This window comes from Salvelinus alpinus, chromosome 15 (assembly GCF_045679555.1).
Source record: "Salvelinus alpinus chromosome 15, SLU_Salpinus.1, whole genome shotgun sequence".
Taxonomy (NCBI): Eukaryota; Metazoa; Chordata; class Actinopteri; order Salmoniformes; family Salmonidae; genus Salvelinus; species Salvelinus alpinus.
This window is the reverse complement of record NC_092100.1, coordinates 37186865-37200644: the sequence shown is the minus strand read 5'-3', so window position 1 is coordinate 37200644 and position 13780 is coordinate 37186865. Positions and strand designations below refer to the sequence as shown.

Below are 13780 nucleotides of genomic sequence, written 5' to 3'. Positions count from 1 at the left end.
CCCACCGGTTTGTTTTTTCATTATTTGTGGGTCTGTGTAATCTGAGGGAAATATGAGTCTCTAATATGGTCATACATTTAGCAGGAGGTTAAAAAATGCGGCTCAGTTTCCACCTCATTTTGTGGGCACATAGCCTGTCTTCACTTGTGCATATAGCCTGTCTTCTCTTAAGAGCGAGGTCTGCCTACGCCAACCTTTCTCAATAGCAATGCTCACTGAGTCTGTACATAGTCAAAGCTCTCTCTTTCTCTCTCTTTAGTACAGGGTTTCCCAAACTCGGTCCTCAGGACTCCAAGGGGTGCACGTTTTGATTTTTGACCTAGCACTACACAGCTGAATCAAATAATCAGCTAATCATCTAGCTTTGATCATTTGAATAAGATGTGTAGTGTTAGGGCAAAAACCAAAACGTGTACCCCTTGGGGTCCTGAGGACCGAGTTTGGGAAACTCAGGTATAGTATATTCACAAACACGTGCAACGAAACTAGCATTTCAAACAAAATTAACGAAATGATATTGTAATTTATTTTACATTTGTTTGTGAAACTCACTCACTCACTCACTCACTCACTCACTCACTCACTCACTCACTCACTCACTCACTCACTCACTCACCTCCCCCAGGCTGGCGTGTTGTTGGTGTTGTCCCAGTGCAGGCAGGCTCCTCAGAGAGGGGACAGGAGACTGACCCTGTCGACCGTGACCCTGCCGCAGGGCCTGCCCCAGACCGTGACCGCTCTCCCCATTGAGGTTGTTGTCGCTAGCGGAGCGCAGCAGGGAGCGGGGCGAAGGCAGTCCTCCCACCAACACACGTCTACGGTTGGTGTAGGAGGGGGTCTCCCTGAAAGGCACTGGGAGAGGGTGACACAACATGTTGCTAGTCAAATCAACATAACAATATGTACAGGGGTTGCGTTAAATGGACATTTCAGTATGATGCATTCAGTTGTACAACTGACTAGGTATCCCCCTTTCCCTTACTACATTCCCTGAGGTAGTACCAAGGCTACATAGCTTTATGTGTACATACATCTTACTGCATTGAATTAGGAATCTGGGATATTCTTTCCGTCAAACACTAGATGGCAGAATTTTCACACGTAGCATATTGACTCCCAGTACACTGAATCACACAAAAAAGTGCACATGATCAGGGATAATGACAGAGTGGGTGATTACAGTGGCTACAGTAGGAGTGCTTCAGTCACTTGGCTGAGGACTCTCTTATCCTCTTACACCACTATGGAGGTGTTTACTCAATTAAAGTCCAATGACCACATGCTGTTAGCCACGTACCCATGGCATGTCGTCTACTCACCAACGTCTGACACTTTGTGGATCTTAATGATTTCAGCCAGGTCAAAGTTTCCTGCTATAATGGCAACCTGGAGGAGGAAAGAGGGAGGGGAGAGGAGGGAAGGGGAAGAGAGGGAAGGAGAAGAGAGCGGAGGGAGGGAAGGAAGGAGAGGATAAAGTCACATATGTTGTGTGTTTGTTCCCTTCCCAAAAACAGGTTAGTATCCTGCTTCTCAACACAAGTGTTCCGTAAAACAAGGCTCCCATAGGAAACTGCCATTCTCATGGGGGAGAACAGAACCCTGCTGAAACCTGATGTCTCAGTCTCTGCATCTGTCTGGAATAAACCTTAGCCTCTGTTGTTTCAAGAAAATACATTTTGGGAACCAATTATCAGATGTATGCTGCATCTACTCTAACGGCTAACAGGCAACATTCCATCCAAACCCTACTTTCTCCCTCCCTCCCTCAATATCAGCTTTTTAAGACTACATTTCCATCACAAATGTTATCTCTCCCATCTTCATCACGCTGTGGTTCTCTCACACGTTGGCCACTACTGCGTTGTGGCCAACTACTACGTCTACGGCCTTCATCATCCACGGATAGTGATTTTTGGTCCAGTCGACACAACATCTGGACAGCCTTTTTTGGTCTCGCCTAGGGCGGCAGAACGGCAAGGGCAAGCCCTGCTATTGTCTGAATCCGGCATCACTTCTCTGTTATTATAGTCTCTGATATTCTTTGTCTCTCACTCTCACTTTTCTCTACTGCTTTCTCATACCTTTTCTGTCAATCTCACACCTTCCCTTCATCTCTTTCATACTGTATCCCTCAACTCCCTTTTTCCTCCTCCTTCTCCAAGAGCTGCTTGGAGGAGCCAGACTCTCTGAGTTGGCCTTGACTGACGCTCATTCTTCAAGGTCAAATAGGGGGTGCTTATATTTGTCCTGTTCACTGCGTGCACAAGTGGGTAACCTGTACGAGTGTGAAAATGGAAATGTGTTTTTTGCGTATCCCAACTCCCCGGACCCATTATTGATGGCGACCCAGGAGCAATTAGGGTTAAGTGCCTTGCTCAAGGGCAGATCGACATATTTTTCACCTTGTTCGCTCAGTGAATCGAAATAGCAACCTTTCGGTTTCTAACGCTCCAGCCATTAGGCTACCTGCCTTAGCAGACAGACAATGGTGTGTGCATGTGTGTACGTGCGCTGGTATTTCAATAAAGGGATTTGTGCTACCATATTGCTGCGGCTGGAACCACTCCTAGGCCAGGTTTCCCAAAAGCATCTTAAGGCTAAGTTCATCGTTAGAGCCTTCATAGGAGCATCGTTAAATCTCCGAGCTATTTCCCAAAACCATCGATATTAACGTTGCACTTGAAAACGCTCTTAATCTAACACCTCAGACCTCTTAGAACAGGTACTATTCCAGCATTCCTTTATACACAGAAGATCTCCGATCAACATGGAATCACATGTTTTATCATCTCTCTGTGACCACTTTCAGACTTTACTAATAAATAAAGTTGCCAGTGTCTTTGCAGTTGATACAAACAAACAACGTATAAAAATATGATTCAAATGAAAACTGAGATAAATGAACTCAAATATAAATATAGCAGGCATTAATTATGTTCAATAAATTGAGTTCTACTGGTAGACTACTGTCTGTCATTTGTCTCAATATATTTTATGATGTGTGCGCAATGGTGTGCCAAATCTGTGATTTTGTAAATTTTTATTGGGTAAGCTTTAGAATAAGCCACCTCAATATTTGCAGCAGACATAGGTAGTAATATCTCTCTAATGTTAAGGTAAGATTTGAGAAACCCTGGTTATTTACACACTGAGCTGCTCTCTCTCTCTCTCTCTCTCTCTCTCTCTCTCTCTCTCTCTCTCTCTCTCTCTCTCTCTCTCTCTCTCTCTCTCTCTCTCTCTCTCTCTCTCTCTCTCTCTCTCTCTCTCTCTCTCTCTCTCTCTCTCTCTCTCTCTCTCTCTCTCTCTCTCTCTCTCTCTCTCTCTCTCTCTCTCTCTCTCTCTCTCTCTCTCTCTCTCTCTCGCTCTCGCTCTCTCCAAAACTAGCATTTCAAACAAAATTAAATAGTAATTTGTTTTCCTTTTGTTTGCTTTCTCTCTCTCTGATTCATATTTTACACATTAGTAATCGTTCATTAAAAGGCTGCTTGTAACAGATGTCTGATAGCAGTGTGTGTTTCTTATTTCTGGCACTGTGTGAGCGTGTGCACGTGCATGTGAGCAAATGTGTGTGCATGCGCTGGCGCTGTGTGGAGCCAGCTATCCCTGTGTACAAACAAATTAACTTTGATGTGTTGAGGAAATCTGTGTCAATGTCAATTTGACACAGGCTTAATCACACAGCTTGTCACAGAGGCAGGCCAGAGTACAGAAACAGTGTTTCAAGTGGAGTTGCCTTCATGCCATGTAGTTATGGCAGAACAAATATCAATACATTATCTTTGATGTCCACCTCCCTTGACCTCCAAGAGTTTCTGAAACCTTCTCCCATATTAAGTCATATAAAGTTTTCCTTATGGCATGTGGTTATTGTATAGCTAGAACGTAATGTCTGATAGAGGCCAGGTGAAGGAAGGAGAGTCTAACCTGAAAGGCCGTCTGGCTGTTGTAGTTCTTGATCTCTTTATTCACTCCCCGAAACAGTAGCACTCTGGTACAGCTATCCTGAAAGAGGAAGAGAAAGAGAGCATTTTCTTTTTTTCTTTTTTCGATCAGTTGTATTTTGGTTGCATATACAGTAGCTGGGCAATTCATCAGCACACACATGAACAAGCACTCACGCACAAGCATGCACATGCACACAAACCCATAAACACACACACACACACACACACACACACACACACACACACACACACACACACACACACACACACACACACACACACACACACACACACACACAAAATATATATGAGGCTCCATTGAGTGCCAGCTCTATTCTCTAATTGGTCCCAACAGAGCTAAGTCTGCTAATTACACTGACCAGAGTTAGTGAGAGAGAGAGAGCCTTCCACTCCCCTTCTCTTCCTCTGCATTCTCATCACCCTCCTCTTCCCCAATCTCTCCCTCCATTCATAGCCTAACATAGCGTGTCTGTTGCTGTGGATGTGTGTGTCATTAGGCTATATCATTGGTGCTGTGTGTAAATGTATAGTCCTCTCCCTCTCTCAGGAGGGATCCATGGGTTAACGGGAGGGCTATGTGTTTACAGGGTATAGATCGATATTTAATTTAAAACACAGAGTAGAATTAACAGCTCTATGATTGATCTTCTTAACCAAACATGCTCTCTCCCTGGACCCTATTGAGTCATTATCACGCATGCACACACACGCACGCGCACACACACACACAGGATTGCACATCTCTGTTCAAATGACATTGAACTCACAGGAACCTATAGTAAGAGTGCTGTAGAGCCTTCTTTTGGTGACAAACTACATGAAAGCAGTGCGACCCTGCCTCCGTGTGTGTGTGTGTCTGCCTCCGTATGTGTGTGTGTCTGCCTCCGTGTGTGTGTGTGTCTGCCTCCGTGTGTGTGTGTGTCTGCCTCCGTGTGTGTGTGTGTCTGCCTCCGTGTGTGTGTGTGTCTGCCTCCGTGTGTGTGTGTGTCTGCCTCCGTGTGTGTGTGTGTCTGCCTCCGTGTGTGTGTGTGTCTGCCTCCGTGTGTGTGTGTCTGCCTCCGTGTGTGTGTGTGTCTGCCTCCGTGTGTGTGTGTGTCTGCCTCCGTGTGTGTGTGTCTGCCTCCGTTTGTGTGTGTATTTTTAAGGTAAGCAGAGGTAGACATAAGGAGTCAGCAGAACATCCTCTACCGAACAAGGCTGTTCAATAATGCATTGCCTCTCCTGTAATAGCCCTGTAATCACATCATGTTAATGCTAGCACGCTAACATAGCTAAAAACCCTTAGAGTTGAACCCCTGAGGCTGTTAGCTAATCACTAGTCGCCTGTAAAATTTGCACACAAAAACACACATTCTTTCTCTCGTTTAAACGTCTCTTCTGGTTTACACTTAAAGGTGAGGAGCATAATTGTAGCTGTACCACATTAAGGCTCTGACGGTGAATTAGCTAGGGTGGTTAATACATATTGAGGAGGGCTGTGTGTGTGTCCTGTTCTCCATTAGGCAGGAGACTAGCAGTAGCAGAATAATCTACAGAGAATGAGAAAATATCCATTAAGGAGGGTGACATGCATGAGACAGGAGAGACAGGGGTGAGAGAATAAGAGAAGGGAGAGAGTGACGAGTGTAGAAACAGAGAGAAAGTGATGGAGAGAAAGAAAGAGAGGTTGTTCAGTATCTCTCCCCAATCTTGACCCTCCATGAGTGTGTCTTTGTGTGTGTGTGTCATTGTCTGTGTAGTTATGTGTGCATGCTCTTTTTAATTGGAATGGGGGATAACCTATGCATCAACTGCTTTCTCTGTGCTCTCTCAAACACACAAACACACACACACACACACACGCAAACATACACACACACACAAACGCTCCAGGAGACCAATTATAGAGAGGGACATCCCTCTCCCTGCTCACAGCACTAGTCATATTATACGAAACCTTTAAGCATCCAGCAGACTTCGTCACCACGTTTCTTTACCACAATATACAGTACCAGTCAAAAGTTTGGATAAACCTACTCATTCAAGGGTTTTTCTTTTATTTTTACAATTTTCTATATTGTAGAATAAGAGTGAAGACATCAAAACTATGAAATAATGTAGTAACCAAAAAAGTGTTAACAAATCAAAATATATTTCATATTTTAGATTCTTCAAAGTAGCCATCCTTTGTCTTGATGACAGCTTTGCACACTCCTGGCATTCTCTCAACCAGCTTCACTTGGAATGCTTTTCCAACTGTCTTGAAGGAGTTCCCACATATGCTTGTTGGCTGCTTTGTTGGCTGCTTTTCCTTCACTCTGCAGTCCAACTCATCCCAAACCATCTCAATTTGGTTGAGGTCGGGTGATTGTGGAGGCCAGGTCATCTGATGCAGCACTCCATCACTCTCCTTCTTGTTCAAATAGCCCTTACACAGCCTGGAGGTGTGTTGGGTTATTGTCCTGTTGAAAAACAAATGATAGATCCACTAAGCGAAAACCATATGGGATGGTGTATCGCTGCAGAATGCGGCTGTAGCCATGCTTATTAAGTGTGCCTTAAATTCTAAATAAATCACTGACAGTGTCACCAGTAGGTGGGAACCACACATGCAGAGATCGTCCTCCATGTTTCACGGTGGAAACCACACATGCAGAGATTGTCCTCCATGTTTCACGGTGGGAACCACACATGCAGAGATCATCCATTCACCTACTCGCCGTCTCACACAGACACAGCGGTTGAAACAAAAAATTTTTTTTTTTTGACTCATCAGACCAAAGGACATATGTCCACCTGTCTAATGTCCATTTATCGTGTTTCTAGGCCCAAAGTCTCTTCTTCTTATTGGTGTCCTTTAGTAGTGGTTTCTTTGCAGCAATTCGACCATGAAGGCCTGATTCACGTAGTCCCCTCTGAACAGTTGATGTTGAGATGTGTCTGTTACTTGAACTCTGCGAATTTATTTGGGCTGCAATTTCTGAGGCTGGTAACTCTAATGAACATATCCTCTGCAGCAGAGGTAACTCTGGGTTTTACTTTCCTGTGGCGGTCCTCATGAGAGCCAGTTTCATCATAGCACTTGATGGTTTTTGCGACTGCACTTGAAGAAACTTTTAAAGTTCTTGAAATTTTCCAGATTGACTGACCATATCTTAAGGTAATGATGGACTGTCATTTTTCTTTGCTTATTTGAGCTGTTCTTGCCATAATATGGACTTGGTCTTTTACCAAATAGGGCTATACTCTATATACCAACCCTACAGTACCTTGTCACAACACAACTGATTGGCTCAAACGCATTAAGAAGGAAAGAAATTCCCCAAATGAACTTTTAACAAGGCACACCAGCTAAAAATTGAAATGCATTCCATGTGACTACCTCATGAAGCTGGTTGAGAGAATGCCAAGAGTGTGCAAATCTGTCATCAAGGCAAAGGGTGGCTACTTTGAAGAATCTCAAAGATAAAATATATTTTGATTTGTTTAAAAAAAAATTGGTTACTACATGATTCCATGTGTTATTTCATAGTTTTGATGTCTTCACTATTATTCTACAATGTAGAAAATAGTACAAATAAAGAAAAACCTTGAATGAGTAGGTGTGTCTTTTCACATTTAGAATCTTCCTGATGCCATTCTGTTCCTTCTCCATGTCTTGTCTGACAGGTGTGTGATTCCACCTGGGTTCCACTCATTCCCTCAGATTCCTGTTATCCCATTCTCAGCTGGTGTTGTGTCTGCTCAATCACTCCCCTCTAGTAGTGGCATTAACCAGTCTACTCTGTTCATTAACCAGTCTACTTCTGACTGACTGATTGACTGACTGGGACTGTCTCTTTATTGACTCATCAATCTGGAGGCTGCCTGTCATGTGCTTCTCTTTCATCCTCCTTTTTTCTTCCCTGTCTCCTTTGATTGGCTCTCTACTTTTCTCTTTCCCTCTCTCTCTCTCTGTCTCTCTTCGTTCTCAATATCCCTTCCCTCTCTCTCTCTCTGTCTCTCTCTCTCCGCTCTCCATATCCCTTCCCTCTCTCTCTGTCTCTCTTCGTTCTCAATACCCCTTCCCTCTCTCTCTCTGTCTCTCTCTCTCCGCTCTCCATATCCCTTCCCTCTCTCTCTGTCTCTCTCCGCTCTCCATATCCCTTCCCTCTCTCTCTGTCTCTCTCCGCTCTCCATATCCCTTCCCTCTCTCTCTGTCTCTCTTCGTTCTCAATATCCCTTCCCTCTCACTCTCTGTCTCTCTCCGCTCTCCATATCCCTTCCCTCCCTCTCTCTCTCTCTCTCTCTCTCTCTCTCTCTCTCTCTCTCTCTCTCTCTCTCTCTCTCTCGCTGTCTCTCTCCGCTCTCCATATCCCTTCCCTCTCTCTCTGTCTCTCTCCGCTCTCCATATCCCTTCCCTCTCTCTCTGTCTCTCTCTGCTCTCCATATCCCTTCCCTCTGTATCTCTCTCATATGAATCTATGTCACTGAGCTAGTGTCTCTGTGTTGATTCCTCGATAATCATCCAGGCCACCTGCCCCCCCTCCGTCCCCGTCCCTGCATTTCTTCCTTTAAGCCCCACTTAAAAGTTCTGTCCATGGGATCGATCTGCTCAGCGGTGGCCTCCTGGATCTCTAAACACTGGAGGGATGAAACATTCTTTGACGATAGGACCCTGCAGAGACAGGGTCTATGAATGGGAGGAGTAACACTTTTCCCTCTAACTTTTCATTTCGACCATGAATATTCATTAGCATAACTCAGAGAATTAAATCTGTGTTGTTTAAGGTAACATGGTAGGCTACCAATTTTAAGGACCTTTGGATCACCTAAAATATGCCACTTTATGCCATTTTATTCATGGTTGTATGAGCCCTAATTTCCTATTAAGTTTTAAATGCACATGTCAACAGTTTCCTTCTTTCTCTTCCTCTCTCCTCCTCCCCTCCCTCTCTCTCCAGCAGTGTAACACACAGCCTTGATGAAGTATTGATGTTCTTCTCCTCGACCCTCTCAGACACACTTGTGTGTGCATGTACACACTCTCTGGAGACTGTAGTGTTCTAGAGCCTTGGAAACAGGTCATTGCACATGAGTATAGTCAGCGGAGAAGGTTTCACTCTAACACACACACACACACACACACACACCCGCACCATGCAGTTCACTTAGTGGTTAAAAGTACAGCAGGATTCTGGCACAGAATCTACACACTGTCACACAGTGTTACATCACAGTGTGTGTGTGTGTGTGTGTGTGTGTGTGTGTGTGTGTGTGTGTGTGTGTGTGTGTGTGTGTGTGTGTGTGTGTGTGTGTGTGTGTGTGTGTGTGTGTGTGTGTGTGTGTGTGTGTGTGTGTGTGTGTGTGTGTGTGTGTGTGTGTGTGTGTGTGTGTGTGTGTGTGTGTGTGTGTGTGTGTGTGTGTGTGTGTGTGTGTGTGTGTGTGTGTGTGTACATTTCACAGACAGAAATCTTTACAAAAACACTTTTATACAAAGCCATATTTAGTAGACATGGCCCCTATAGGAAACAACCCCACAACCCTAGTACTCTGCTCTCAGCAGCCGAGCCATGGCTTTTCAATTAGTCACTTAAGGCTCAGTCCCCAAACTCACAACTCAATGTTTCATTGGAGCCTATCAATCTCATCTCTAAATCGCTTGCTACTATCAATATGACTCTTACATTGTCTCCATTCAATCTGACAGTCCGTCCACTCAGCGCCCTCCTAGCCCCAATACACTGCCTGAATTGACCAGGTAATTTAAAATGTAACCTTTATTTAACTAGGCAAGTCAAATAAGAACAAATGTTTATTTACAACGACAGCCTACCAGGGAACAGTGGGTTAACTGCCTTGTTCAGGGGCAGAACAACAGATTTTTACCTTGTCAGCTCAGGGATTTGATCCAACAACCTTTCGGTTACTGGCCCAACGCTCTAAACACTAGGCTACCTGCCACCCCAAAGTGCAAGCAACATTAGAAAAGTGAAAGCAACATTAGAAAAGTGAAAGCAACATTAGAAAAGTGAAAGCAACATTAGAAAAGTGAAAGCAACATTAGAAAAGACAGCTTCAATACACACAGACATTTGTCGAACCCCTCTAAACCACTTCTTACTCACAACTACTTATCTGACAACACACACCATACAGTGTCTTACCTGGTTGTAGAGGGCACAGACGTGCAGGGCGGTGTTTCCAGAGGCGTTCTGGGCGGCCATGTCAGCTCCATAAAACAGCAGGTGCTCCAAGTGCTGAACGTGACCATGACGACACGCCTTTATGGGGAGACAAACAAGATGGCCGCCTTAGAGCCACATGGATGCTAGTTTGGGTTATTAAGATATTTTGGGTGATTGTGGTAGCATAAATTGTGTGATATTGGAGACAACCCATTTCTCTTCTCTGTTCTCTTCTCTATTTCTCTCTCCCACACAGGCACTATATTAATTGTTCTCTCTCTCTTTTGTTTTGTCTTATCTGTGTGTTACAGCAGCACACTGTCATTTTTATTATCACTCTTCATTTGTGTTTCCTATTATTCACACACACACACACACACACACACACACACACACACACACACACACACACACACACACACACACACACACACACACACACACACACACACACACACACACACACACACACACACACACAATACATACTAATAGCATGGAGGACAGAGGGATGGTAACATATAGAGTATATAGTAGTATACTAATGGAGAGCTCTGGAAAGCTGGCCTGTAGGCCCAGATTTAGTGTCAGCTTCCTCTCCCCCCAATTCAAAATGGCTAAGAGTTCCTTTCTCAAACACATACTCTTTCTCTCACACTCCATTGTCATCTCTCTCTTTCATTCTCTTACCAACAGCCTGTCAGTTTAGCCTGATTATACTGTAGGTCTCCAAGCCTCCAGACTAACCCTGCATTGAGTTGTGTGGTGACGGCACCATGCTACCCCAGAAACAGAGGCTGGTGGTGGGGGAGAACAAGGCAGGAGGGTGGGGTAACCATGGAGGTCCGAAGACATGCTGGTGTGAAGAGGAGAGGAGAAGAGAGAGCAGTGGGAACAGTGGAACACTGTGGACACAGTACTGTTGACAGTTCTTGTGTTCCAGTCCTTTAAGGTTTATATAATGACAGGGGCTGCAGGGTTTTATCAAGCCTTGTAATGCTACTCCCGTTCCCTCCATATAAAACCTTATGAAGCCTGCAGTGCTTTTGTGCCCCATCAAATTAGGAAATTAATATTGTGCGTCTCCCTCGTTGCTCGTCCCCTACATTTTCTTCCTCATAAAACCACCGGAAAGGTTCCTCACAATTTCACAGTCTCAGTCTACAGTAGTGTCCATGTCTGGGAAGAGCAGTCGCACTCTGTATGTGTGTGTGTGTTTACCTGGTGTATCTCCTGCCAGCCGTTCTCGTCCACACAGCCCACCTGAGCATGGTCGTGGAGCAGTAGTTCACAGCAGTAGGGGTCTCCTCCTACCATAGAGCTGTGATAGAGTGGACTTAACCCTCGACTGTCCTTATAGTCAGGAGACGCACCCAGGTCCAGCAACGTCTGGCAGAGAGTGAGAGAGAGAAAAGAGGAGCGAGAGAAAGTGAGAGAAAAGAGGAGAGAGAAAGTGAGAGAAAGAGCTAGAGAACTCACACACATCCAATGCACACACTCACAGAAACAAGCCCAACAGGACCTATTAAAACCCATGTATGAAAACACTATGTTTCCTTTGTGCCATCTACATGTTCTATCATCGGCTGCCGCACTCATGTACATCAAGAAGAGGGTCATGGTCCATCAAGATGATGGGCTTCTCTCCGCTACAGCTATAGCTCTCAAGATGAGAACAATTATATGAATCATATCAGAGCCATTCAGTGATGACACATCCATTCACTGAGTACATGCCCATGCGCGTCTGTGTGTACTCACTATGAGCGCTGTATGGTTCTTGGTGCGGACAGCCTTGTGCAGGGCAGTGATGCCGTCTTGGGTCCTGAAGTCCAGGTGAGCTCCTCCACTCTTCAGCACCTTGATGAGCTCTGCACAGCCCTCCAGCTGAGATGCCATGGTCAGAGGACATTCTATAGCACACAGGGGGAGAAAGGAAACCTGTTTAATATGCAACAGGGCAGGTTTCCAGTGTACATTGAGGATGGTACTGAGACAGAAGCATGTGTTCTGCATTAGGGTTGACTTTCAAATGTAGTATGGTAGAGGAATGCAGTGGAGTGTAAATGCCCATACATTGACCCTCCCACCCTATGGATGACCTCAGATTAGATTCGATTCGATTGGGATCATGTTTTTAATCTCATCACATCCCATTAATCTCATCATATCTCATTCTCATTAGTAAATGTTGTCCTTCTCATACCAGTTGATGAAGAAATGTCTATTTGGTGCTTTCCTCCATCCTTCAAATGAAGTCCCTGAAGATCCCATATCACATGAAACTATCAGACTAACACTGGAGTAGAGGTGTTAATCCCAGTATTCAACCTGGCAATCATTATATTATGGCACCTAATCATCCCTAGCTTCCAAATGATTCTACAAAGCTACAGTATATATACAGAAATATGTGTACACCCCTTCAAATTAGTGGATTTGGCTTTATCAGCCACACTTGTTGCTGACAGGTGTATAAAATCAAGCACACAGCCACACAATCTCCATAGTCAACCGTTGGCATTAGAATGGCCATACTGAAGAGCTTAGTGACTTTCAATGTGTCACCGACATGGGATGCCACCTTTCCAACAAGTCAGTTCGTCAAATTTCTGCCATGCTAGAGCTGCCCCAGTCAACTGTAAGTGGTGTTATTGTGAAGTAGAAACGTCTAGGAGCAACAGCGGCTCAGCAGTGAAGTGGCAGGCCACTCTGGAGCAGTGGAAATGCGTTCTCTGGAGTGATGAATCACGTTTCACCATCTGATGGACAGGAGAATGCTACCTGCCCGAATGCACACTGCCAACTGTAAAGTTTGGTGAAGGAGGAATAATGGTCTGGGGCTGTTTTTCATGGTTTGGGCCTCTTATTAGTTTGAGTGAAGAACAATCTTAACGCTACAGCATACAATGACTTTCTAGACGATTCTGTGCTTCCAACTTTGTGGCAACTGTTTGGGGAAGGCCCTTTCCTGTTTCAGCATGAGAATGACCCCGTGCACAAAGCGAGGTCAATACAGAAATGCTTTGTCGTGATTGTTGTGGAAGAACTTGACTGGCCTGCACAGAGTCCTGACCTCAACCCCAGCGAACACCTTTGGGATGAATTGGAACACCGACTGTGAGCCAGGCCTAATCACCAAACATCAGTGCTCGACCTCACTAGTGCTCTTGTGGCTGAATGGAAGCAGGTCCTCACAGCAATGTTCCAACATACAGTGGAAAGCCTTCCCAGAAGAGTGGAAGCTGTTATAGCAGCAAAAGGTGGACAAAGTCCATATTAATGCCCATGAATTTGGAATGAAATGTTCGACCAGCAGGTGTCCACATACTTTTGGTCATGTAGAGTATATGGAATTGTTTTAAGAAGGACATACCAAGGATAATTTTGCTATTTGATTTTGAATTTTAAGACCCCATGAAGTATAAAAACAATATAGGAAAAAAGTATTTGATCAAAACATATTTTTGGCCTTATTGCTACAGTATTAGCCCATGTAAACACATTGGATAACAGATTCACTACATGGAACAACAGATAGTCCCCCCAAATGAATCAAAAGGAAGTTTGTTATTGTTATATTGTTATTCTTTTATTTATTAGAAAAAATTGTATACATGTATTTAAACCCTTATTTTTGGCACTGAACAGTCTCCATATATACTTCCA

The 13780-nt window shown here is 44.4% G+C and overlaps 1 protein-coding gene across 1 annotated transcript in view; it reads right to left on the bottom strand.

Moving 5' to 3' along the window:
* Positions 1–13780, bottom strand: part of LOC139539323 (SH3 and multiple ankyrin repeat domains protein 3-like) — a 120629-nt gene that overhangs the window by 101712 nt on the left and 5137 nt on the right. Inside the window, exons 2-7 of the mRNA XM_071342149.1 lie at positions 11873–12024; positions 11333–11500; positions 10091–10207; positions 3925–4002; positions 1320–1386; positions 617–852 (exon numbers count right to left, since the gene is read on the bottom strand). Of these exons, the coding sequence (XP_071198250.1) occupies positions 617–852; positions 1320–1386; positions 3925–4002; positions 10091–10207; positions 11333–11500; positions 11873–12024 (818 nt within the window). The remainder of the gene's footprint in view (positions 1–616; positions 853–1319; positions 1387–3924; positions 4003–10090; positions 10208–11332; positions 11501–11872; positions 12025–13780) is intronic.